The sequence below is a fragment of the Balaenoptera musculus genome, chromosome 14 (genome assembly GCF_009873245.2).
Source record: "Balaenoptera musculus isolate JJ_BM4_2016_0621 chromosome 14, mBalMus1.pri.v3, whole genome shotgun sequence".
Taxonomy (NCBI): Eukaryota; Metazoa; Chordata; class Mammalia; order Artiodactyla; family Balaenopteridae; genus Balaenoptera; species Balaenoptera musculus.
Window position 1 is genome coordinate 76,911,428 of NC_045798.1, and position 26,680 is coordinate 76,938,107.

At 47.2% G+C, this 26,680-nt stretch overlaps 1 protein-coding gene across 7 annotated transcripts in view; it reads left to right on the top strand.

Annotated features, from left to right (window-relative positions):
• The first annotated feature begins 2,837 nt into the window (after positions 1–2,837).
• The window catches only part of TNFRSF11A (TNF receptor superfamily member 11a), a 79,429-nt gene continuing 55,586 nt past the window's right edge, over positions 2,838–26,680 (top strand). For 6 of the 7 annotated variants that reach the window (XR_005016251.1, XM_036823921.1, XM_036823916.1 and 3 more), the window contains exons 1-2: positions 2,838–2,975; positions 26,329–26,410. Coding sequence is in view for 5 of the 7 variants with exons in the window: in XM_036823921.1 (XP_036679816.1) it covers positions 2,901–2,975; positions 26,329–26,410 (157 nt within the window). In the remaining 2 variants the exon portion in view is untranslated. Of the gene's footprint in view, positions 2,976–26,282; positions 26,411–26,680 lie in introns of all 7 variants that reach the window. The other variant, XM_036823920.1, reaches the window with a different exon arrangement.

Below are 26,680 nucleotides of genomic sequence, written 5' to 3' on the forward strand. Positions count from 1 at the left end.
GTACTTACTTCATCTGGAGTTTTAACATCTGTTTACCAAATTTACAGACTTGTCAGTTAAAATGTAAAAGTACTTTTTCCTCAGTGTAAATAGCTTAGGAACATCAAAAGTTAAAATTAGCAGTTTCTCCTTTTCCTTTTGGAACTCACCTAATGTTAAAAATTAGGTGCTTTAACCTAAGTGTCCATCAACAGATGAATGGATAAAGAAGATGTGATATATATATTGTATGCATATAGATACATATATACACACACACAATGGAATAGTACCCAGCCATAAAAAAGAATGAAATAATGCCATTTGCAGCAACATGGATGGAACTAGAGATTATCATACTAAGTGAAGTTAATCAGACAAAGACAAACATGATATTGCTTATATGTGGAATCTAAAAAAATGATACAAATGAACTTATTTACAAAACAGAAACAGACTTACATAGAAAACAAACTTATGGTTACTAAAGGGGAAAGGGGGAGGAGGGATAAATTTTGAGGATGAGATTGACAGATACACACCACTGTATACAAAATAAACAACAAGGATTTACTGTATAGCACAGGGAACTATATTCAACATCTTATAATAACCTATAATGGAAAAGAATCTGAAAAAGAATATATATATAACTGAATCACTTTGTTGTACACCTGAAACTAACAAAATATTGTAAATCAACTACAGTTCAATTTTTAAAAACCTGAAAAATAAATTGGTGCTTAGTAAGGCAGAACTCACACTCCAGAGCCAGATAGCCAGGGCTTGAATCCCAGCTCTCTCACTTTTCGGCAAGTGACCCTAGGGCAAGTTATTAACCTCTATGCCCCAGTTTCCTCATCTGTAGAATGGGACTAATGACAGTATTTCTTACAAAGCTGTTGTGAGGATTCAATGAATTTGTAAGTGTAAGGATGCTGTTAGTGTTTGATACTATTATTGTCTCTCCAGAAACTTCCTCTGCTTAGATAAATAAATCATGTTTCTGATTATCGTTTACAACATGGGATGGTATTACTCTGTAACTTGTTTCCTTTACTATGATATGGAATTGCTTTGTCAAAGGATATTTGCACTTTTATTTTTTTTTTAATCAACACTACCAGACTGCTTTCCAAAAAGCACAAAAGTAACTGGGCAGTGTACCAATCAAGCTGCACGGGAGGGAGTTACAAAGTAAAGCAACTAGCATGATTACAATAGCACAAAGGTGGGAGGGGGAAATGGAAGTATGTCATTCCGAGGTTCTTACAATATACCTGAAGTGGCAGAATTTTATCTGAAGGTAGACTGTGATGTCATAGATACATATTGTAAACCCAGAACTAAAAAGAACAAAACAAGAGGTATATAAAATAAGCTAACAATGGGGAAAAACCAGAATCCTAAAAATACTCAAATCATCCAAAAGAAGGTAAGAAAAGAGGGAAAAAAGGAGCAAAGATGGAACAAACAGAAAACAAATAGCAAGACTTAAACTTCACCACATCTATAATCACATTAAATGTGAATGGCCTAAACACTCCAATCAAGAGACAGAGATTGTCAAACTGGATAAATTGAAAAAGCAAGACCCAATTACATGCTGTCACTTTAAATAGACATAGATAAGTAAAATGACAGAATTAGATATACCATGTAAATGCTATTCATAAGAAAGGTGAAGGGCTATACACTATCAAAGGTTTCAGAAACCAAAATTTAACCACCGATCAAGGAGGACATGTAATAATGATAAGAGGATCAATTCATCAAAAAGACATAGTAATCCCGAATGTTTATGCCTCTAATCAGAGCTTCAAAAACATGAAATAAGAAAACTGACAGATCAAGAAAAATAGACAAACCCACAGTTTTTGTTGGAAATTTACAGTTTTCTCACAACAAGTAGACAGAAAATCAATATGGGTATTTCAACCAATTTAACCTAATTGACATTTATAAAACACTTCACCAGCCACAGTGAAATACAGTTTTTCCAAGTGCACACGGAATATTCACTAAGATACACCACATGCTAGGCCAAAAGTTGACAAGTTGGTGGTTCTGGAACTCAAAACAATACATTCTATTGACCTGAGGACCAGTTTTCACTCAAAAAAGTTATCTGTGCAAAGGCTTGGGTGTACGTGTGCATCCAGCATCCACCTGGCAGGTGAGGGCAGACGTACTCCTAAGCACGTGAGGCGGGGGACGGAGACAGCATGGCGGCTGACAGCTCGGAGGAGGCAGAGGAAGTAGCTTCTGGCCGGAAGACCGAACGAGGGATATGATGAAGCGTGCTCGACGCTATATTGGGTTGATCCTTTCACTGAGCCCTATGGAATCTCCGATGGAGACCCTCTCCTCGTTAACTCTTGGTCGAGGTGCACCTGCTTTGGGAGGCCCCGCCGGGAAGCCTGAGTGCGGGCGCGAGGCGGGCGCGAGGCGGGGGTCAGGCCGCCGGACTGTCTTCCTTCCCCGGGAATTCGGCCCCGACAGTCCTGGGATGCAGGCCGGCTGCGTCTGTGACCATGAAAGACACCCGAAGGCAGGTCGCAGGCAAACCTGCGTACAGGGGCGCACAGTGCGGCAGAGGACGCGGGCGGCGGGCGCAGAGAGCACCGCAGGTCGCCCCCGCGACCCTCACCTCCCGGCACCCTCCCCGTCCACCCCGCCCCCTACAAGGCGCGGGAAGCGGACACCACCCGCCTCGTTCGGGCCCCACCTGGCGGGCGGGCGGGCGGGAACAGGTGCCCGAGGCGGGGCGGGGCCGGGCGTCGGCGGGGCGGGGCCGGGCGGGGCGGGGCGGGGCGGGGGTCCGGCGGCGGCGGGGAGGACCGACACCGAGGCCCGGGGCTGCCGCGCCGCCTGGGCAGCAGAGGCCGCAGAGCGGGCCGCCCAGCCCGCCCCTCCGCGCCATGACCCCGCGCGCCCGGCGGCGTCGCCCGCTGCCCGCGCTCCTTGCGCTCTGCGCGCTGCTCGGCCGGCTGCAGGTAAGGAGGGCCGCCCCGGCTGCCGCTCCCCGCGCGCCCGGTCCCGCGCCCGACGCCTTCGCGGGAGCTGGGGAAGGACGCGGCGCGGCGGCTTCCAGACGTCCTGAGACCTGGACGGAGCCGCAGGAGCTGAGGATTTGGGGGCGGAGAGGGCGGAGAGCTGGGGGTGCTGCGGAGTGGACGGTGGAAGGAGGGAACGGGCGAGTGGAGGGTAACTGGGGTGCAGAACGGGGAGTTGCGGGACCCCAGCACCCGGACACGGGCGCTTCCGAAAGTCCCACTTAGTGGCAGGCTTTGGTGGTGTCGTTTGTTCTCTAAACATTTCTGGAGCGTCTACGAGGTGCCCCCGCAGTGTAGCTGCTGCGGAGACAGCGGCGTGGACACAGACCCTTCCCCCGCGAACAGAAGGAGAAGCGAGGGAAAAATTCGGAGCCGCGGACAGTGTCCACGTTAAGTAACCATCCCACATACGATTTCTCCTTTCGGGCCATTTTGAACCCGCCGGAGCTCCCGGTCCTTCCCTCTAACTGGGCTTCACACCCTCTCCCCGCCTCAGCTTCGCTGGTAGTCTGAAGACTAGAGCGATGCTCGCCTCCTGGGAGTGTGGTGAAACAGGGTTTGGTAGTTTCTTCAGAAAGGGTGACATCGGATTTCTTTCTTATGCTCCCCTCTTTTTTATGTCTCCCTTCTCCCCTCCGACTCCTCCCTACAGTTTAAGGTCCACCGGCTCAGGTTCTGGCCCAGAATGACATAGAATCACTTGTTCTCAGAACCCCTCTGATGGTGTTAGGACAGATTAGTGTTCACAGTTGGAGAAACCCAGGTACCTGGGGTGCTTCAAGCCAGTAGGGGAGCCAGAAACAGCCCCGTCCTCCATGCGCTCAGCCGGGCTGGGACGGGGACGGGCCGGCGGGCACAGCGGGCAGTGGTTAGTCTCACTGGGGCCAGGCCCTGCTGGCCTGGGGGTGCCAGAACAAGAGCATTTTCCCATGTCCTGTTGTCCTTCCCACCCCAAGTCCTCTCAGAAGAGATTTCTTTACAAGATCACTCGGTACAGTTGCCAAATAAATAAAACCAGTTACTGGTTTTCTGCCCTCCCCGGCGGAGAGCTGTAGTGTTGGAAGCCCAGCACCACAAATACTATGAAAGCCTTGTATACTTGGAAGTCCCTCAGAGTGAAGGGTAAATGTTGGTGGTTTTCTGGGTTTCAGCAGTTTCAGATTTCCCTTCTCTGTAAAGATTGGCTTAGGCTCTTGTTAACAGCTTTCGGGGGAACAGCTCGAAACCCCAAGAAGACAAGGGGAACGGCACTTGGAGAACTGTGTTTGGAGTGAGGAGAAGGGGGAAGCCAGCCTGGGATTAGAGCCTTGACAGAAATAACAGGAACGTGCTATAAGGCTGGAGCAGACAATTCTCAGGAAGATTCAGTCTATTTCGTTTCTACTGGTATGAGTCTCTAGGAATGGTTGAGGGCAAAGAAGGCGGAAAAGCCTGCTGGAATTTTTCATTTTAAACACTTCAGGTGTTGCTTAATTAAGTGTTCAACAGGTTGGACAGGGTGCTGCCTTATTTGAACCACAGCACTAGGGCTCCAGTGAACAGCTAGCCACCTGAGAAATACCTGCTCACTACACAGTTTAAAAAAAAGCATCTCACAGTGTTATTGCAAAAACTACATATGTACATATATGTGTAAAATGCAGTACGTTCTAACATGAACTCGTCTGCTATCAAAACATTTATTTCTCAGAGCTATCTTTCAGCAAGTGCTATCTCCCCCCCCACCCCTTTCCCTTTTGGCTACTTATATTATGTGCATTTTTAAATCATACCTAAACAGGAAACAATCAAATGATATTGGGATAGCTCTAATCAAATGATATAAGTTTGTGCCCAGTCTCCCCAGTGGAAATCCATTAATTCTGAAAGGTGGAGCTAGATGTAATGTTGCAGTATTACCCCCCAAAGATACTGTGGTTACAAGCACTCTGTTCAATTACTGCTTCTTTGGCCAACCTGATCTATTAGTTCAAAGAAAGGCATTGCATTGGCGATTAGTTATCACACACTGGGCAAGGCTTAAAGAACTGTTGAGTGTGGAGGATGGGGGAGGTATTGGTTTTGTAAAATAGTTGGCAAAAACAGCTTCTGGAAAGTGCTTTATCTGCAAGTATTGTATTTAGGTTTATTTACATTATATTAAATCGATTTAAACTTACCTGGGGGGCTGTAAGTTTTGCCTTTTAAAACATCTCTGTGATTATATCTCTCTGTGCCTGTGTGAGGGAATCTGAGTTCAGACAGAAGACGAGTATTTGCCTACCGAAAAAAACATTTAAAATTATGTTGATAGTTCTGCTCTTTATTCCAAGTAAGAAACTATAGGAGCAGGCTGTTTTCTTTGAGGTAATTGATCACACAGCCGTGTTTATCCCTAGTTATCCAAGACCTAAGGGCAGATTCACTCGTGCCCAGGCCAGCAAACATATTTGGGATGTAAAACCGTGTGCTGGCGAGAAGGCGAAGACATAGCTGGGTCTTCACAGGTCACAGTCCAGTCGAGAGGACGAGACAGGTGAAGCAGTGATAATAATAACGCAGACTATGATAACGAGAAGCGCAGAGGGTGGTGGAGGGAAGGAGGGAGTATAGTTGGCGGAATCAGGTAGGACTTTTGGAGGAGGGGGCTTCTGAAGCGGTCTTCGGAGGATGGGTAGGAAATCAAGGGTCAGAGAGGGAATGATTCCAAGAGGCTGTTGTAGGGAAGAAAGCTTTCTATTTGAGAGGGTGGCGTCAGTGGTTTAGGCCTAAAGGAATCTTGCCAAAAAGAGAAAACCCACATATTTTTATGACTTTATAGATAGCACAAAGCTATCTGTAAAGCTAGCTTAATTCAAGAAACCCCACGACAGACAGGACATTAAACATTTATAGTTTTTGAGATAACACTTGTATGGCCCTTGTTGAGATGGTAATGTAGACTAATCAGAAACAGATAAGCCGCAGGGCCCTGGAAGGCTTGTGGGGAGACCCCGCAGAGGAAATCCCCTGGGTGGGACTGGGTAGGTAGGTGCCCACGCCTGCCCCGGCTGTCTTCCTGCCCTGCCAGCCCATCCTAGTGGGAAGGCTTGGCCATAAGTTACTACTTTGTTTGGAGAATCACAGACTTGGGGATCAGTGTCCTTTTCGTTCATTTTGTTGATAAATATTTCAAATGCCTTCCCTGTTATTTCCTTCCCACCACTTCCCCCGAAAATGGCACATCTGTAATATGAACATATTCTCCGTGTTGATAAGGAAATATGAGCTTGCTTTTTCAGTTATCTACCAGAAATTCATATGTCAGGAAAACTGAAACAATAAAGGTATGTCTTTGAAGGTCAATAAATCAGTGTTTTATGAGGCCATGAAAAGGGGAGTTCCAAACCAGGGCCTCCTTTGCAGAGAGTATTGTTTGAAGAAGGTGCCACGTGAACTTTCTCTGCCAGATCAGTATTAAAATTCCCCCCATGCTATTTTCCTATCTTTGAAGCGCATGGAAAAAGATAGTGGTGTTTTTTCCACATGGTGTGTCCAGAGGATGCTTTCTGGGCCGGTCTCGCTGTGGAAGTGGATCTGCATCCCGCCCTGACAGTTGCCCTCTCTACAAATGAGTCACCCCCCAGGGCATCTCCCCTCGGGCCAGGTGGCCGCCAGGACAGCTGTGGCCTGTCTGCTGTCTCCCTGCAGCGGCCGCACCCCAGCCCGCAACGGAAGCATACCTGACCCCACCTCCCGGCGCCCAGAGCCGGCGTGGGTGGGATTCGCGCGCCAGGTGATTCTCCCTGCGAGCGCCTGTAAATTCTCCACCTGGTTTGTAGGAAGTCGGGCACCTAATCTTCGTGTTTCCCTCTGGCTGCCACGTGGGAGCTTCCTGTAGGACCCACTGCTAGGAACACAGATTAAGCTCAACTCCTCCTTTCTACCCCCCAAACCCAAGCCCCGAGCCTGAAGAAATCACGAGTGAGACAGTGGACTTCAGCAGAACAGAAGAGCGAGTGGGTCTGAAGTTCTCAGTGCGCTTTTGAGGTTTAACACTGAGTGGGCGGCGGGCGAGGTTACGCGCAGCCCAGCGGGTTCCTCTGCCCTGGTTCCGAGAGGCGCCGTCAGGCTGTTTCCTGCCCGCGAGCCCGGCGGGCGCGGCTCCCCGGCGCGCTGCCCTCCCTCTCGCCGGGCTCCCCGGCGCCCTGCCCTCCCTCTCGTGGGCAGCGGCTGCTGGCCCCGCTCATCGCCCGGCAGCCCCGGCAGCAGTCTCAGCGCGTCTGCGTGCACGTGTGCTAACCCGCTGTCTTTGTCCTGTGCGCCACCGGCGCCCTCCAGCCTCGGATTTCTGTGGGCTGCCACGTCCAGTGCACAGCACTCAACAGTGAGAAAGAGGACTGCGTTTGTGTTAGATGTGCTCGTTTAGCGCAACGAAGTGAGCGCCTCCTCCAGGTGGGCCGCCCTGCAGCAGGCTAAGGAGACGGAGAGCAGGGGCATAGCCCTCGTCTCCGGGAAGCGCCCGGCCTAGGTGCGTGCAGACAGAATGCAGTGGGACACTTGTGCCATCAAGAGGGCTTTCAGAGTGTGGTGGGCGCCCAGGACAAGAGCGCTTTAACCGGCCTGGAAGTGTCAGCGGAAAGTACCCCCTTTTCCTTACCAAAGCACAGAAAGAGGGGCAAGGGGGCAGCATGTGGGCTAGGTGATCAAGACTGGTTTGTGCTCTGCCTGGTGGCGGGAACGGTGGGGAGGCCAGACCGAGTGCAGCGTTTTCAGGCGACTCTAACGAGGGCAGTGTTCCTGGGCTCCGAGGGCCGGCGGGGGGCGGGAGGCGGAGCCAGCACTCGAGGGCCTTCTGTGCAAGGAAAATAGTTTAGATTTTATCTCCATGTATTGTGAGCTGGGGAGGGACGTGATCAGATGTGGAGGTCACGGGGAAGGGTGCCATGGCGCTGGGGGGAAGAGGGGGTCCGGGGCGTGGTAAGGAGGCCACAGCCCCTGCTTTGGGGAAGAGCTGGTAAAGGCTTGAATCGGGTCAGGAGGGTGGCAAGAGAAAGAAGCGCAGGAGCGATTTCAGAGCCAGCAGGCTGTGCTGGGCGCCGAAGATACGGGGCAAAGGATGTGGTTGGACCTATTATTTAAAAAAAAAAAAAATGTGGTAGATGTCAGAACAGAATAGCTGGCCGTTTGATCGTATTTTTTCACGGTTTATTAAGGAAACTTCTGTCTCAGTCCAAATCAGAATCACAGCAGGTTCAGGTTCAAGTAAAGAAGGATTGGTTTTTTCCCTAAACAAGCAATAAAGAAGGTTGCAGTTTAGGATATGGAATCGCATCTGCTTTGGATTATCTTACTGGGAGGCAAAGGTCCTTAGATCCCACTGGGGTAAAAAAACAAGCTAAGAGCCCCAAGGCGTTGGCTTTGCAGGAAATTTGTGTGCTCTGGAATTCAGAGCCGTTTCCTGACCTAAAGGTGTCTTTGAATCAGAGGTTCAGGATGTAGGCAGAGTTTTAAAACTCAGGACTAAAGAGATAAGCAGGCAGTGACCCCCAAAGAGTCCAGCGTCAGAGCTGGTGTGGCCTGCGCCATGGTCTTCCCACGCTGGCCTCAGATAGGTCACCTGCCCCCAGCAGAAGCAGTGTTTACCTTGGACCCACAGCTCAGCAAAAACTTTTTGCTTGCATGAGACACCTTTTCCTGGTGGCTATTAGTGCCTCAGCTGAGTGTTTCCCTTCCTCTCTGCCCACCCCCCTTCTGCTCCCCACTGCAAAAAGTCCTAGGCTAGCAGGTGACACAGAGGCCCGTCTGGCACAAGCAAAGTCAGAGAGCTGCCAGGTTTCCAAGTGGTAGGAAGAACCGACTGCAAAAACTACCCTTTCAGTTCATCGGAGTAATAATAACTCATTACATTTCCTGTGCAGTGTTGAGAGTACAAGAGCCACTTCCTCCAGCTACCAGAAATTTGAAGACTTTCCATTAAAAATGAGGAAGAAAAACTAACTTTTTGTGAATGTGATGGTTAAACCTGGCAAGCAGGGAGAGTGGACATGTGCTATCGCACAAATCCTATTAGCACCGCAGCGTTTGCCAGCCTGGGTTCTCGTTACCCACCCCCAGAATGGGAAATGAGCCACTTTTCTAAGGTTCTGATTTTTAAAAAATATTTGTTCCTTCTTGGAACATACTTAGCAACTAACTTAGAAGTGTATCCTTAAGTAGCACAAACAGCAGCCAAATTCATATCCAGTTGAAAAAAAATCTGTCAAGGGTTCTCAATTTTGTACCCAAGGTAGGAAAACAGGATCATGTCTGAAACGTTCACGGTAATTGAGAATCTGTTCCATTTTTCAAGCCTAGTAGAGATTATTCACACCCACCCTTGCTATTCCAGTGCATTATTTAACAATTCCCAGTGGTAGGAACTTCCCTATAGCAGAATCGAATACTGTGTCACGATTTGACCCCGTTTCCTCAAATTTGTTCTTTCATGGGGGTAAAGATCAGTTGGCCAACGTCTTCTTTATTTTTGTGTTTCTCTCGTTGAAGATTGTCAGCCTACTACTTCCCCTTGCTCGGGTTATTCATGCTACTTCCTTTAACCTCTCTGTCAGCCTTTTTTCCTTTCAATTCTCTGGACCCTGGTTTTGCACTTCCATAAGACCCTCTGGAAAACATCAGACTTACCCCACAGCCTGTGCCCTGGAGAGTTTCCCCACCTAGCAGGGAAAATAAGACACCCCGTCTTCAGTCCTTGCAGTTAGGTGGGTCTAAAGCTGCCAAGAGCAAGACGCCGCGGGAGCGCAGAGCGCACAGGGTTGCCATGGAGAGCTGGGCAGGTGGCGCTTGTCTGGGCCTGGAGGGACGGACATGAGTCTGAGGGCAGAGTGAGCAGGGGAAGGGGCAGAGGTGGGACAAGCAGAGCCAAACAGGAGAAACTCAAGTCCTGTCCGGTTGTCTGGAGCCCAGAGCTGGCCAGAGACCAGGAAAGGCCAAGGCCAGTTGGGGACGGGAGGGGTGCTGGTTAGTCACGAACAAACCTCAGGAGGGAGTTGGACTCTGCCCTGTGGAGGGGGGGGGGCCTGGACCCAGCGTCCGCAGCTGGGAACTTGTTAGAACTGCATGTTCTCGGGCCCCACCCCAGGCCCACAATATCACACACCGTTTAACCACCTCTGCAGGGGATTCTGACGCACACTCGAGTTTGAGAACCATTGCTGTAGACGTGGGATTCCATAAAAAGATTTTGAGCTCAGCTGTAAGTTAATATATATGGTTAATGTACTAAAAGCACCTGCCTCTTGCTGAATCCATCCTGTATGCCAGGCACGTGCTAGGTGCTTTACATAGATTTTCTCCAATCCTCACTCCACCTTGCCAGGGAGATGAGAAATGTGAGGCACAGAGAGGTCCAGTTTGCACAGCTCATAAGTGGCAGAGCTGGAACCCCTCCCAGGTGTCCGCCCCAGTGGCATGGCCTTAACCCCTCAGGGAAACTGCTTATGCAGTCGCCTATCGGACAGGTAAGCAGCAGAGAAAGAAACTTCCAGGATGTGGTGGGGGGCTGGGCAGAAGCAAGCTCTTTTAGCGTTTTGGGAAATAGCATAACCAGTTTGCGTTCTTGGGGCTCGGCTCAAGGAGGTACATCCATTGAGGCCTTTCTGTTGTTAACTGTCATTGAGCAGAGAGAAGAACACTATGACCTTAAGGCTGAGTTTAAACAGGCACCCTGAGCATTCTCAGCATAGGGTCCATGTGCCAGTTGCTCCCTGACTCAGGAGGAAAAGAAATGTGACATTTTGAATCATCTCTGCCACTTCCTGAAGCAAAGGCATCTCTGACTCCTCTATGCCACACACACCCCCACCAGAAATAAACTGTACTGTACCACTGACGATAGCCCTGCTCCTGCGTTTGTCAAGACAGTTCACAGGCCATGTTTATCCCACTTCTGCCACCTGCCAGGCTCTGTCCTGGACGGGGTGGGGTGGGGGGAAAGTGCCCCTTCTGATGGGCTTAGGTTTTCTGTGTCCCAGTTGGGATCCCTGTGACCAGGCCGTTGAGGTCCTACTTAGGTGTAAAATTACAAATAACCAAAGCACTAGAATGCACAACCAGTCATCTTAACTGCATGGAGCAGTCCTCACGGGCAAGGGAACGCGGGTGTGACCGGCACCTGACTGCTCTGTGCCTGAACAGCGAGTCCAGGGTGGCCTGGTGAAAGGGGCCTCATCCAGTGTGAGAGGCATTCTGTTCCCAGCACGAGGGACAGCGTAAGAGGCTGGAGCAGCTGTGTTGTGTGTTGATTAGTCGGACCTGTGTTCTATCCCTATTAGAAAAGACAATTTGAGCCCAGGAAGAGATTTCTCATCTTGATTTTGCAACCCCTTTCCCCCAGGGTGTCTCTAATTTTGCCCCCAACTGGTGGAACCTTTCCAAGTCCATGCTTGGGAGTGTGAATTTGATTCAGAGCTAGTAGGAAACCATCATAGTTTTCTGTAAAGGGAAGTTATAAGATCACAACAGTCCTTCAGGAAAAATTATTCATTAATTTACCTAGAATTAGAGCATTTGCTCTGTGTCTGGCACTGTGCCAGTCGGCTTATCACTAACTGTCTGAATGGGCTGCCTTGTCTCTTTGTGAGGAAGCAGAAATATAAGGAAGGGAAAGCCTCAAGCGTGGTGCCTGGCACGCAGTAGGTGTTGCATTAGGGCCGACTCTTTCCCCTCACCCACTCAAGATAAATGGTGTCTGTCTCCAGCGATGGGCGAGGTGGTTCTCAATGTCCATTATGTAAATGGAGACAACTGTACAGCGTTTGGGAATATGAGAAAGTTCTGGCTCTCGGTCTTTAATGTAATCTCTGACCTTGCTACTCAAAGACCAGCAGTGTCAACATCACCTGGGAGCTTGTTAGAAAATCTGCATTTTAAAAAGATTTCCAGTTGATTCTTTTTCGCAGTAAGGATTGAGAGGCACTGGTCTGTGAACATGGCAGTGGAGGAGACTCAGATTCCCGTGCCTGGCACAGTGCAGCACTTAAAGGTACCGGATAATTTTGAATGGTTGAGTTCGTTTTTTATATTTTTAAAATTCTTTATTGGAGTATAATTGCTTTACAATGTTGTGTTAGTTTCTGCTGTATAACAAAGTGAATCAGCTATACATATACGTATATCCCCATATCCCCTCCCTCTTGCGTCTCCCTCCCACCCTCCCTATCCCACCCCTCTAGGTGGTCACAAAGCACCGAGCTGATCTCCCTGTGCTATGTATGCAGCTGCTTCCCACTAGCTAACTATTTTACATTTGGTAGTGTATATATGTCCATGCCAGTCTCTCACTTCGTCCCAGCTTCCCCTTCCCCCTCCCCATGTCCTCAAGTTCATTCTCTACATCTGCGTCTTTATTCCTGTCCTGCCCCTAGGTTCTTCAGAACCTTTTTTTTTTTTTATTCCATATATATGTGTTAGCATACGGTATTTGTTTTTCTCTTTCTGACTTACTTCACTCTGTATGACAGACTCTAGGTCCATCCACCTCACTACAAATAACTCCATTTCGTTTCTTTTTATGGCTGAGTAATATTCCATTGTATATATGTGCCACATCTTCTTTATCCATTCGTCTGTCGATGGACACTTAGGTGGCTTCCATGTCCTGGCTATTGTAAATAGAGCTGCAGTGAACATTGTGGTACATGACTCTTTTTGAATTATGGTTTGTTTTTTTAAAAAGTGTAGGTTAGTTGTGACTGAGACAAGAGACGATGAAGCTCAACTGTGTTAAAAAAAAAAAAAAAGGAAGAAGAGGGGCGAGTTCAAACAAGTCCAGGGATAGCACTAGGTGTGGGGTTTAAAGTCTTGAAAAGCAAGATAGATGTAGGGTGCCGAGCATGGCAATGATTATTCCGGAGGCCGGGGCAGTGGTGTCTGGTGCCCCAGCCACCTCGACAGGGAGGGTCCCCCCCGCTGCATCTCCCCCCAGGTCCAGCATCCTGTGGGCACCTGCTCAGTCGCCAGCACTGGCTTAGTCCTTCCGGGAACTTCGAATCTAGTTGAAGTCCTTGGATGTGGCCCTGTGAGGACATCGGAGGGTGTGAGATGTGGGATACATGAGATGCATGGTGGGATACAGGAAGGGTGGAGGGTCTCGTGGGTCAGAGTCCCCGGGCAGGGCTCCCCAGGAGAGGTGGGACGGGCCGAGCCAGGAGAGAGGGCTGGCATTTGGATTGGTGATAGAGGTGGGGAGAGCCGAGCAAAGCATGGGGACAGGGTTGACACAGGAGCAGGCGTGGTTAGTAGAGTGGCGTGTGGGTGGTCAGCAGGCCCGCGGGACACAAAACCAGGTTAGGGGGCTTGGAATGCCGGCAAGTTAACCAAGGATGCTGAGTGGGGGGTGACCCTGAAAGTGGTGTAGGGCCGTCTGTTGAAAAATGCTGGGGACAGGCGAGCGTGGGGAGGGGGCGGTGTGCTGAGGGCCTAGCTGCGAGCTTTCAGTCTACCAGGAGGAGCAGACACACGAAAAACAACCGTAGAGCATCAAAGGGATTGGGACAGGAGACAGTCCTGGTGGATGTGAGACCACCTAGCGCGAGGGGCTAACCAGTCTAGGTGTGAGATCTGAGGTTAAACCAAAGTGGCCAGTGTGGGCGAGTTCGTGTGTCAGACTAGTTGACTCAGACTCCAGGGTTGAGTAGGATGACACGGGTTGGCTGGACGAAATGGAGCGGGATGGGGGCCAGGGGCCGCAGTGTGTTTTAGGCCTAGGATCCAGGGCAGGGCTGCGAGGAGACAGTAGGAGGAGTGGGTTGAGGTGGGATTGAGCACACGTGCGGGCCCGGGGAGCCTCGCTGAGGAGCCGGACTTCATCTTGGCCTTGAACCATCTCTGACCTTGCCACTCAACAGCCAGCAGCGTGAGCATCACCTGAGAGCTTGTTAGAAATGCAGGGTGAGGCCCCGCCCCAGACCTACCCAATGAGGATCACCTTTTAATGAGATTTCCAGGTGATTCTGTGCACTTTTAAGAGGCGGGCGGGGGCAAGTCTAGTCCCTACCCCGGCCACTTTGGGGGCTAACCACCTTATTAGCTTGGTCCACCCCCAGTATGGAGGCGGAGCCTAGGAGGGTCCTTGGCGTCCAGCAGACCAGCACACGCTTGGAAGCACAGGGGCCATTAGCGCTTACTACAGGAAAGAAGAGAAAGCAGTTCTCATCTCAAATGAATAAAAGTTAAACAAACAAACAAAAATTCAAGAATGGCAAAAAAAAAAAATCCTTTCGCACTGGGAGAATAAAGGGGCATTCACTGGAGCCTGTGGGGTGACAATGTGAGGACAAGGCAAACCCATCCTAATTACTGTGTTTAGGAAACTAACCTTCCTTGGGCCTTCATTTCAGGTAGCCCACGGCTGCAGACTTTTCTCACCCTTTATCTCCCCGGAAGACAAAGAAACTTGCAATTAAAGTTTTGAGATGCAAAGTTATTTCTTCATTTTCCCGTAGGCCCTATGTTTTCTTGTCTAGGAGCAGAGATAATAAATACATTGGGAGGAAAGTAAGAAGGAGAGTTGAAGAAAAATCAATAGACCTTTGATATGCTCCTGTCTAAATAAGTGCAGCACTTTTTTTCTTAAAGGAGCTTATCTGGAATCAAGGTGGTCAGAGAAAAAAATACTGATGGGGCCATAAAAAGCAACTTTCAAGACAACTCATGAAGTCACCTATAACGTTTGCTAAATCGAAATGGTGAATATACCAAGACTTCTAATAGGCCACAATTACTCTACATTTTTAAGGGTTTTTTTTCTTTTCCTTTTTTTTTAATCAAACCTGACCTGAGTCAGATTTTTTTTTTCTCTGTATAATATCTATTTTTTTTAAATCTGGTGGCAAAACGGTGAAGACAGTAAATTTTATGTTATGAGTATTTTATCACAGTTAAGCGTAAAAATTAAAAACTCTTATGGCAAATATTGTATTTCCTGCCTGGTGATAAAAATAGTATGAAGTGCTTATTATTTAAAACGTTATGTCCACTACGAACCTAAAGTCAGTATCACACAGTCCTGGAGCTGCAGGTGCATATTAACTCACGATCTGGGTAAATTATGTCATCAGTTGTGTGAGTTTATACTCCAGCCTCTCCTCGCTGCGCTAGTCACACAGGCCTTCCTGCTGTTCCTGGTCAAGCCAGGCACACACCCTCCCGGGACGTTTGCAAATGCTTTTTTGTCCACCTGAACTACTCCTCTACCTGACACTCGCTATTAATTTGGCTTGTTCCCTCACTTCATGCAGGTCTCCACTCAAAAAGTCATCTCACCTGATGAGGCTCCCCCTCATAATCCCATCACCTCACTTATCCTGTTTTATTTTTTTCATCGCAATCATTCCAACCAGATTCCGTTACATGTTTGTTTACTGTCACTCTTCTCCCAAGAAGTACAATATAAGCAAGGACGCTCTCTGTCTAGTATCTACTGTGTCCAAAAAACTTAAAATTGTCTCTGGCACATAGGATGTATTCAGTTAACTTTTGAGGAGTAAGTGAATGCGTATTTAATTTGTTCCACTTTTAGGTTGTAAACTCACTGAGCACGTCTTACTTAAATGCTAAACCTCCTTGATTGTTTTCTAGAGAGCCATGCAGTGATGCTGTTTAGACTGGGAAAGTTCTTCTTAAACAGGAAAATCAAAGATTTCTTTCAAGTTGGTGAAAATGAACCCAAGGGTCCTACAGCCCTCTAATAACCATTCCAGTCCTATATAATAAGTCAATGTTGTTGACAGCTAAATTGAGTCCTGTGAACAGGTCCATGCAAAATGAAATTACCCCATAAAAATGGGCAAAGGACTTGAGTGGACATTTCTCCAAAACTGGCCAACAGGCACATAAAAAAGATGTTCAGCATCATTAGTCATTAGGGAAATGCAAATCAAAACCACACTGAGAGACCACTTCATACCCATTAGGATCGCTATTACCAAAAAAATGGAAAATAACAAGTGTTGGTAAGGATGTGGAGAAATTGGAACCCTCCCGCATTTCTGGTGGGAATATATTAAAATGGTGCAGCAACTATGGAAAAAAGTTTGGTAGTTCCTCAAAAAGCTGAACATAGAATGACCATATTTGTGTGCCAGTGTTCACTGCAGCACTACTCACAATAGGGAAAAGGTGGAAACAACCCACGTATCCATCAACAGATGAATGGATAAACAAACTATGATGTATTCATACAATGGAATATCATTCTGCCATAAAAAGGAATGAAGTTCTGATATATGCTACAATATGGATGAACCTTGAAGACCATGCTAAGTGAAATAAGCCAGACACAAACAGACAAATACTGTATGATTCCGCTTATATGGGGTACCTAGAATAGTCAAATTCACAGACACAGAAAGCAGAATAGAGGTTACCAGGGGCTGGAGAAAATGGGGCATTGTTTAACTCCAGGGTTCCCAGGTGGAGGGGAAAATGGGGAGTTACTGTGTAATGGTTAAAAGAGTTTCTGTTTGGGGTGATGAAAATGTTCTGCAAAGAGACCATGGTGACGGTTATACAACATCATGAATGTAATTAATGCCACTGAATTGTACACTAAAAAAAATGGTTTAAATGACAAATTTTGTTATATATATATATATATATATATATATATATATACACATATATATATGTATATATATATAAAATTTTTACCCCAATAAAAAACAGTTTTTAATTAAAGTACCCCCAAAGTTTTTTTAAAAATGGGTTTTCGAAGGACTGGCATAAAAAGACCTAAATTCAGTGTTTCACGATGGAGACAGCCCTTTCTCATCTCCCTGAGATAAGCCACTTTCTTTGCTCCTCCTGCAAGATCCAGACTCCCTACCTTGTTTGTTCATGCCAGCTCTTTACATGGCTATTCCTTCCATAAGACACCAGTCATTCCCTCCATCAGATACTGTTCATTGCCAAAAGGAGTTCGCACCTTCTTATTGGCCCTTCTCATTCCACCACTCTTTGCAATACACTCCATGGCACTGCTAAAAATGACCCCCCCTTTCTTCTACAGCTGCCTCTTCCCAGAGCCCCACTCCCCTGCCTCTGCATCTGCCCCAGGTCTCCCACTGCTCCTCCTCTCCCCCTCCCCCCGCCCAAGCCCCATTCTTCACTCCTCTGCCCTTGCCCCTGCCCTCTGGGCTTTGTGCATCTCCCTCTGTGATTCCTTCCCATGTATCCCAGGCCGGGTTCCCTCCCCTTCCCAGTCCGTGAACAGTGAGGGTTGCATCCAGGGACTTGGTGGAACTTGGTCTTTCCAGTGCACCAGGTCTTGTGTTGTCCTGTGGGTCTCTATCTGTTAGTTTTCTCTCCTCTCTATCTGCCTGTGTCCTCTGCTGCGACACACTTTGAGAGGGTAGGGATGGACTCATTCCTTTGTCCTACACAAGCCAATCCCTTGCACAAATACTGATATATGAGAGCTCAGTAAAGACAGCTTTGAAGGTGTGATGATAGCAGAGCTTTTTAAGAGACTGGTGCTTTGTATTATTAAACCCTAGACCAGGCCGAAATTTGTCTTCTGGTCATAATCATATGAAAAGTCATCTTACAAGGTAAGGCAAATGACTCAGGCAAAGGAATGACTGGCCTTACTCTAGTGTCTGCATCGTGAGGAAATCAATTCACAACCCCTTCATGGGGAGTGGTCTGTATGTGGGGAGGGGGTTGATTCATATTAGTGGGTTTTCAACGAGACCAGCAGGAGTTGACCAGCTGTGATGAACGCCTTCGAGTTGGAGTTCTGAATACTCTTTATCACTGGAAACATGTTCATAAAATGCATTTTAGAATGCCCCAAATCCCTTAGTAGCAGGTCAATTATTATAATAGTGTTCATGATGGTCATCATTTTCTTCACATTCTTCTCAAACAGACACATCTTTTCATATTGTACCAATCAGAGAACAGTTGAGCCTCACTTTTTTTTCTATGCAAATTATTTATTTTTGGCTGCATTGGGTCTTCGTTGCTGCGCGCAGGCTTTCTCTAGTTGTGGCGAGCAGGGGCTACTCTTCGTTGCAGTGCGCGGGCTTCTCCTTGCAGTGGCTTCTCTTGTTGCAGAGCACGGGCTTTAGGTGCACTGGCTTCAGTAGTTGTGGCACCAGGGCTCCGTAGTTGTGGCTCTTGGGCTCTAGAGCACAGGCTCAGGCTCGGTAGTTGTGGCACACGGGCTTAGTTGCTCCACGGCCTGTGGGATCTTTCCGGACCAGGGCTCGAACCCGTGTCTCCTGCATTGGCAGGCGGATTCTTAACCACTGCACCACCAGGGAAGTCCCGAGCCTCACTTTTAGCAGCAGAATTTTTTTTTCAAGAGCTGTGTGTAAAATATATTTCTGTAAAGTGAATTGTAGTATTTTGGACACTCAGGGAGTTTTCTATTTAAACCCTCTGATTCTCTGTATCCACTTCCATCATGACTTAGACCACATACCTGGCTTGTATAACGTGGGGTCTTCACACTCTTAACATGTTCCACAGTTCAGTGTTCTCCAGGGAGTGTGCGGGGTGATCTGCTGGGGTGCACAGGAGATCCCCAAAAGCTGCTCCTTTATTTTCTTTGCCTCTTTAATTGATAACATACTATCTTCATAGGTGCCATAGGTAATGTTCTGAAGTATGAAATGTGAAGCTTTGGTTTGTGCAAAAGAAAAACAAGTCTGATGTTTTCTTTGTAAACCTGTAAGCTTGAAATTCTTTCTGCTTGAAATTCTTTCTGCTTGAAATTCTGAGTTTTTCTAAAATGAAAATGTCTAGAAGGGCATTTGGTCATAACTCGATTCTGTCCCAGTTGACAGAAATCACTGACAGAGTCTAGGAAACGCTTTATCAGCAGAAGCTTTGAGTAAGCTCGCTCCTTCCCCAGCCCAGCTTCTGTCCCCATCACTGACTGAAGCTCCAGACAGAAAGCCACTACCATGACTCAGGCCACCTGCCACCGTTTCAGTCTCATGAGAAAGCACTCCTTTATGTGAAGTCAAACATGCTTTAAAAAAAAATAAACCTTTTGGATTAAAAACATGTTTCTCTGGGAATTCCCTGGTGGTGCAGTGGTTAGGACTCCACGCTTCCACTGCAGGGGGCACGAGTTCTATTCCCAGTCAGGGAATTAAGATCCCACAAGCCTCGAGGTGCAGCCAAAAAAAAACCCCCCAAAATCATGTTTTTCCAATTGCCCAGCTGAAACACTCTGCCATCAGCTTTTGTCATCAGAGCCATGTTAAAACTAAACAGGGATTGTTCGCTTAGGAAAATTGCCAGGCCTTCAGAATTTTTCTACGAGTCCCTGGTCTCTTTTCCACCCTCTTTCCTTTTTCTGTCACACTCCTTTCCCTCCAGCCCCCCACCAGGGAACGATCTGATAAAAGTAATTGGTGTTCACCGATTCTGCCCAGGTGCCCACCGTAGCATCCCCCCTACCGACCGCCATCCAGGTGTGCACCCCTGTGCTGAGTGAGTGACACAATTCCCGTCCCACCTCATTCCCCCAGCCACCTGCTAGAAAGGTCCTTCGCTTCAGAGTGAGAAAGCAGAGGCTTCATTTTTCCTGAGTATTGCCACTTGCCATTGCTACATCATTTTCCATGAATTATACCATCTCATCCTCACTGCAGTGGGATGGGTGCAATTATTAGCCCCATTTTACAGGTGAAGAGACTGAGGCTTAGAACTGACTTTTTTCCCCCTTGTCCTCAAATTGTAGAAATGTAGACAGTTTTATTACAGAAATGTCAGGCATTCATCTATCCAGGTCAATCTGGAAGCTCAACTCTAAGAGCTGCCCTGGGTGGAAGAATCCTGTCCTGAAGCCTGCCCTGCCCTAACCGACCAGGGGAGCTACCTGGCCAGGCAGCTTCTTCCGTCTTCACCAGCGCGCTGGTACCATGCTCCCTTCTCCCTGTGTCCTTCTGGCCCTGGCCCCTGGTCTGGTAAATCCCTGCATTCTGGCATGTCAGACTTTACTTAAGTTAGTGTTTCATTTCTCCGTTTTCTCTAGAAACCTGCCTTATCTGATGTGCAAGCTCAAAATGATTCCTCTATGATATCCACTTCCGGTACTGAACCGAGAAGCATGACAGTGGATGCTTTCTTTGCAGTAACAGACATATAACTGTGCCATGTTCAAGAGTAGTAAGCCGGATAAAATAGAGCAGGACCACTGGAAGCTTCTGGAGAAATGGAGCTAAGAAAGGGACCAAACTGGGCAGGTCCCCTAGAACATCTCGGTTGAAAGGGTCTGTGTTTGGATTCACTAACTGAAATGTTTTTTCTGTTTTTTAAATTATTATTTATTTATTTATTTATTTATGGCTGTGTTGGGTCTTCGTCTCTGTGCGAGGGCTTTCTCCAGTTGCGGCAAGCGGGGGCCACTCTTCATCGCGGTGCGCGGGCCTCTCACTGTCGCGGCCTCTCTTGTTGCGGAGCACAGGCTCCAGACGCGCAGGCTCAGTAGTTGTGGCTCACGGGCCTAGTTGCTCCGCGGCATGTGGGATCTTCCCAGACCAGGGCTCGAACCCGTGTTCCCTCCATCGGCAGGCAGATTCTCAACCACTGCGCCACCAGGGAAGCCCCTAACTGAAATGTTTTGAGGGGAGAAACTTAGACCTCGTCTCTGGCCTGACTGCTCAGCCAGCTAAAAAAACAGACATTCAAAGAAATGGACAAGGAACAACATTTGTTTTTCGGTTCCTCTGGTCTGTGACTGAGACCTTTTATTTGTTTGTTGTTCATTTATTTCTAAAAACAAAAGGCTTCAGAAAGAAACAATTTCCTGGTGTGAGACCCTTATAGTAAAGCCACTTTCTTGGTGTTCTTGGGAACACAGGTCACTTGTAATTAATTTCTGTTCTATTCTGGATTAGAGCACTTTTCATTCGTGACTTTCTTTAAGGATATTTTTTTCAAGGGCAGCAGAACTATTAGGTGTTATTTTCACACTCAGTAGTTTCTCTCTTAAGAAAAACCACATCTTTCAGTTTGACTGTAACATTCAGAAATTTGATACCATCTTTACTTAATTTACAGCCAAACTCTCAAATATAGTCATGGATGATATTTTATAAAATGAAATCTATGGAAAATCCCTCATTTGTTCTTCTGGGTTGGGTTCTTTTCCCCTTGGTTTGACAGAAGGAGCCAGGCTTCTTTCTGTTTTGTTATATGTCAGCATGAATTTTTAGTAGAGCAGAAAAGTAATTTTAGTATTCATAATGGCTTTCACTACAATTGGTTTGATTAACAGCACGAAAAATAAATATTTAAGTCAACCTTCCCTACAGGATTCTGAATACAGATCCTCCGGTCTCTGCAGCTCAGCTCACAGAAATGTTTTGTTTCTTCAGCTTGGGGTTTCTCAGGGTTAGACCCAACATGGCATTGCATTGGGAAATAAATCCACGGAGCTTTATAAAGACAATTTTGATTTACAATTTATTATCTCCCTCCGGCCTCCCAAAGCCTTGCACAGACTGTGGACATGCTTATTCCAGAAGAGTTTGTCAGCCGTTAAAATTAAATACCAGCCCGTATGCCCTGAAACAAATATACACATGACACAAAACACACAAGAAAGTGAGGCAACAGCTGGCCAATAAATCAGATGTATTGTCTTGCCATTTTAACTCCTTTATTTAGACTTTCCAAAGAATTTATATGGGGGGAAAGGAAAGGCAGAGGATGTAAAGGATACTTGCTATAAACAGACTCTAGTGTTTCTTTATACATTCAGGGGGAAGTCTGTTAGAAAGCAGAAGTTAGTCGATGTAAACTCTGTGGGCCAAACATTACTTCTGTAGTTTATTGATTAAGAACTGTGGTAGGACATGGCTGGTTTTCTACGAGACTTGTAAGTACCATGCATGCATGAATCAAGTCGTATTCCCCAAAACACAAGCACTGCAACAGACCTGATTTTGAATGTATGTGACTGTATTCTTTATTCAATAAATAGACATTTTAGAAGTGGTTCTGCTTTATTTGCTTCATGAAACCAACGATGGCTCAGAAGCTCTATTGTTTTAGAGGGAAACAGGTCAATCCTGAAGGCAAACTAGACAAAAACGTAGGTAACTCAAAGTTTGTACGTCTCAACTCGGTCACCGAAGGGCTTCTCTTGCTACATCTTGGGCAAAGAGAGGAGACTGGAGGTGGTTGACAAAATCACCCCATGAACCGAAAATCTTCAGCCTTCTGCTGAATCCCCCCACTCCCTGGGAGGTTGCTTCCAAAACACTGAAGCAGGAACATGTTTTTATCAAATTACTGCCTTACTAGGATTGCTACCAATAATAAGAGCTACCACCTCATAACCGTTGGGAGCTTGGTCTTGGGGGCTAGAGTCAGGCCCAAATTCTGAGCTGTTGGGAGGCAAGGGCCAGAGGACCAGGAGGGGCTTGAGCAGCCTGGAGGCTCTCCCAGCTGCTGTTGAGATGGGAGATGTCAGAGCTAGAATCTGTAGGAAAAAGAAGGGGTCATACCGTATGCTAACACATATATATATTGAATCTAAAAAAAAAAAAAAAGATTCTGAAGAACCTAGGGGCAGGACAGGAATAAAGATGCAGACGTAGAGAATGAACTTGAGGACACAGGGAGGGGGAAGGGTAAGCTGGGACGAAGTGAGGAGTGGCATGGACATATATACACTACCAAATGTAAAACAGATAGCTAGTGGGAAGCAGCCGCATAGAACAGGGAGATCACCTCAGCTCGGTGCTTTGTGACCACCTAGAGGGGTGGGATAGGGAGGGTGGGAGGGAGACGCAAGAGGGAGGAGCTATGGGGATATGTGTATATGTATAGCTGATTCACTTTGTTATACAGCAGAAACTAACACACCATTGTAAAGCAATTATACTCCAATAAACATGTTAAAAAAGAAAAAGAAGGGGTCAGACTGGGAGGGGCTGAAGGGCATCCGTTCATTCACATCAAAAAAACGCCAGTCTGGGGATGTACTTGGCAGGCTATCCAGACAGAGGGTGGCTGGTGTCAAGGAGATCCAGCTCAGGCTAACCGGAAACCGAGCCCAAGAAGGTTGGACGCGGAGACTTGGGATCGGGGAGGCAGGCAGGCAGAGCCCGTCTGGTCTGTATCATGGAGGGACAAGTGCGCAGGGGATCAGCAAAAGGTGACAGGCCAGGGTGTCCAAGATCTGGATTTCCTAATAGTTACAAATGCGGGGACTGCAGTGCAGAGAGCAAACCACAGGGTTCCTGGACGTGGAGCTCGGGATCAGAGTGAGACCAGCACAGGGCAAGCTTTACGTGCTGTGTGAGGTCCGGGGAGCTGCACATCCTCTAATAAGAGGGTCATCCTAGAGCTGCAGCTCTGCCAGTGGGGGAAAAGAAGCAGAGAGCTTCTTAGAAGCAGAGAGGCAGGACAAGAGAAGGAAAAAAACAACAAAGGCACATCTTGCCTTCTGAAGGTGTAGGCCTCCTACAGAGAGTTTTCCAGATTCTTTTTATTTACCCACAAACCACATTTCCTTAACCATAACTATGTATGTATGTTGCCTTTTGAGTTGTATATTTATTGCCATTTTGAAGGTTTGAAGGTGTACTGCGAAGTATCTGATGTAACTCAAGAATAAAGTAGGGTTCAGTTTAAGCTATACCTTAAATTAGATAAGTTCCATAATTTTCTGCCTCACCGTAGCCAATTCTCCCAGTAGCAGAATTGCTTATGCAACTTAAAAGATCTGTAATCCTAGAGCTGTGTCAAGCAGACATACCAGTTTTGGAGTGATGAAGGTGTTCTGGCATTAGACAGCAGCGGTGGTTGCACAACTTTGTGAATATACAAAAAAAAAAACAAAACACTGAATCGTACCCTTTGAAAGGGTGAGTTTCATGGTATGTGAATTATATCTCCATTTTTTAAAAAAGAAGACACGTCCAGGTGTAAAGGCACAGTAAGCTTAGGAGACAGATATGGATTCTAAGGAATAATCTGTGAAAATCTGTTTTAAGAGCTAGGACATCTGGTCACCTCTGGAATCAGCAGCTTCCGCATTTTTGCTAGGAGGTATTACGCTCCTGGGTAATAGACGGTGGATGGGTTGAATGAATCACTGCCACTCTCCTAAACGTGTAAACAAATTGTCCACACATTCAGGTCAGTGATGCTCACCAGGTACCAGGATTTGGAGCCCCGGGCACAGCCTGTAGCACCTGACAGAGCTTCTGAGCTGCTGCTTCGGGGGAGTCCTTTTACCAAATTCCCCTAAAAAGAAGCTGTGTGTGTAGTAACAGACCAAGTCTGTGCTTATCTTACAGAGACTCTTGCAGCTTTCTTATGGGTCAGAAGCAATCGACCTTTATCTCCAACCACACATTTCTCTTGTTTGCCTTTGTCATCAGCATCGCAGGAGCGCTCACATATCATCAGGCTCAGACAGAACTTGTTTGTGAGACGAAAGTTGCAGTGACCGAATTCAGCTTCACCGTTTTGCCTCTGTGCATCTTTCTTCTGTGTGCACACATTACTGTGCCAGGCGCAGAGAAACAGATTCCTATAAAAACAAAGAGAAAAAGAGACCCGAAAGGAGAGGTGGGGTGCTTTCTGTTACATCATTCTTCCTAATGTTCAGTGGGCTCACTGCACTGTCCACCAGACCCCGTCATGTGGTGAATGCTCGGGGAACATCAATCCATGTTATCAGGGGTCCACGGAGAGTGTTAGACAGGTCTCGGAAGCAAGTCCAAATACAACCTTCCTGGCACACCTGGCTCCAGAAGCACATCTGACCTTCTCATCAGCCTCAGAGTAACTGTCCCTAGCCCCAGTCCTCCTGGAAGCCCTTTACCTGGCCTGGGGGAGGTCGGAGAGGTCCATACTGGGGGCCTCCTGCACACCCTACTCAGCTAGCCTGGGCTCTTCTGGGTGTGGTGCTCTCTCTGGAAAACTTCCTTCATAACTGAGGTATTGTGAGGATGCACGGCTTCTTCCAAGCTACACTATTTCTACACCTCCCATCCAAGCTCGTTAATAGGCAGGTGAAGCCCTCTGATTGCTCTGACCGTCCTTGGTCTCGTCTCCCGGGACTCTGCTGATGGTCTCCACTGCCAGCCCCATCCGACATGCCACTACAGGCCTCAGTATCCTTGTTTGAACATCTCATACTCTGCCGAAGACGGCTTCCTTGCCCTGCCCCCCACTTCCATGGGCCAGTTCCTTTTTCCTCATCTGGCTGAGTTCTTTTTTATCCTGTGAGCCTGTGCTCACTTGTCACACTCCTTGGGACACCTCCCCTGGCCTTCAGCCGAGGGAGGGACCCGCCTGGCTCCATCATAGCACACACCCTGGTGTGCGGAAGTCCCTTGAGGGCAAGGTTGTAACCTTGGATCCCTGGGACCCAGCAGGAAGCGGACCCTTGGTATGCACAGTGTGAAGTCTGTGCAGCTGAGCCCAACGGCTTCCACTTCATCGTTCAGTCTGTAACTCCACTGCCTGCCTGTCAACAGGAATGTGTGGTTTTTTTTTTCTGACACTGAGAAAGCTGATAAAGAAAAGAGCTTTTCTGTGGCAAACTGATAAGAATCTGAGTGATTGTAGGGGACTTGGCTTTTTGTTTTGCTCTGCTTAGATGAGCAGACTTGGAAATTAATATTGGTATTAGAATCATACAGAAAGGAGACGAGGTGCCAAGAGCTGAAGCAGCTTGTCGGGGATCCCTCAGCCAGCGGGCGGTCGGTCAGGGCTCCTGGCTGTAAGCCAGAAGGCTTCCTGTAACCCCTTGCTGTCCCACTTTTTCAGATTCTCTGCATGTTTAAAATTTTAAAAGGTAAGCGGTATTAAGCATCTTTTTAAAATCAGAGCTAGCTTGTAAGACCACAGCTGGCCTCCCCTGGTATAAGACACGTATTAAGAGGCCCCACTCTGTCCTCCTACAGTTTTATGACCAAAGTGGACTGAGCAAACTGTCCACCATGTGATGACACAGAAGTGGGACCAATTTCGTACGTGGGTTGTGTAAAGCGGTTTTCAACCTTCTGTGTACCATTTGTAAATTTCCCTTTCATCCGACCTATTACCATGAGCATGACCGAAATTGTTTTAAATGCTTAAATGGATTTTGGTGCCAGAATCATTGGTTTTGTACATTGTTAGGGAGAAATGGGCTAGAATAGGAAAGTGACATCTTTGGGAGGGAGGTGGTATTATCAGGACTGTTTATGGTGATTTCTTACACTTTTCAGAAATGTGAGTCAGTAATTCACTTTTTGTTTTCTCTAGAAAGAACTTGTGCCTAATCTCTACCTGATGCGCATTTTCTCTTTAGGTGACTTTTCAGCTCACCTCTCCGTGTACTAGCGAGAGGCATTACGAGCATCTGGGGCGATGCTGTCGCAAATGTGAACCAGGTTTGTGCTTCGAAACCTCCTGTCATTGTCCTCCAGAAGTGGGTGGGGTTCTTTGTTTAATCTAAGGAACCATTTCTATCCTGCCAGACAAAAAAAGAAATTGGGTAGGTGTTTTACGGCAGTGGCAGGTAGTGGTGTTTGTCACTCTGAAGACAAAAACTTTTCTCTCAGTAGATGAAATCACTTAAAAATCAAGAGCAATTTCAGAAACTGGTACTTGAATTAAGTACATGCTGGACCATGAATTAAGTACCAGCTTTCCAAAACGCT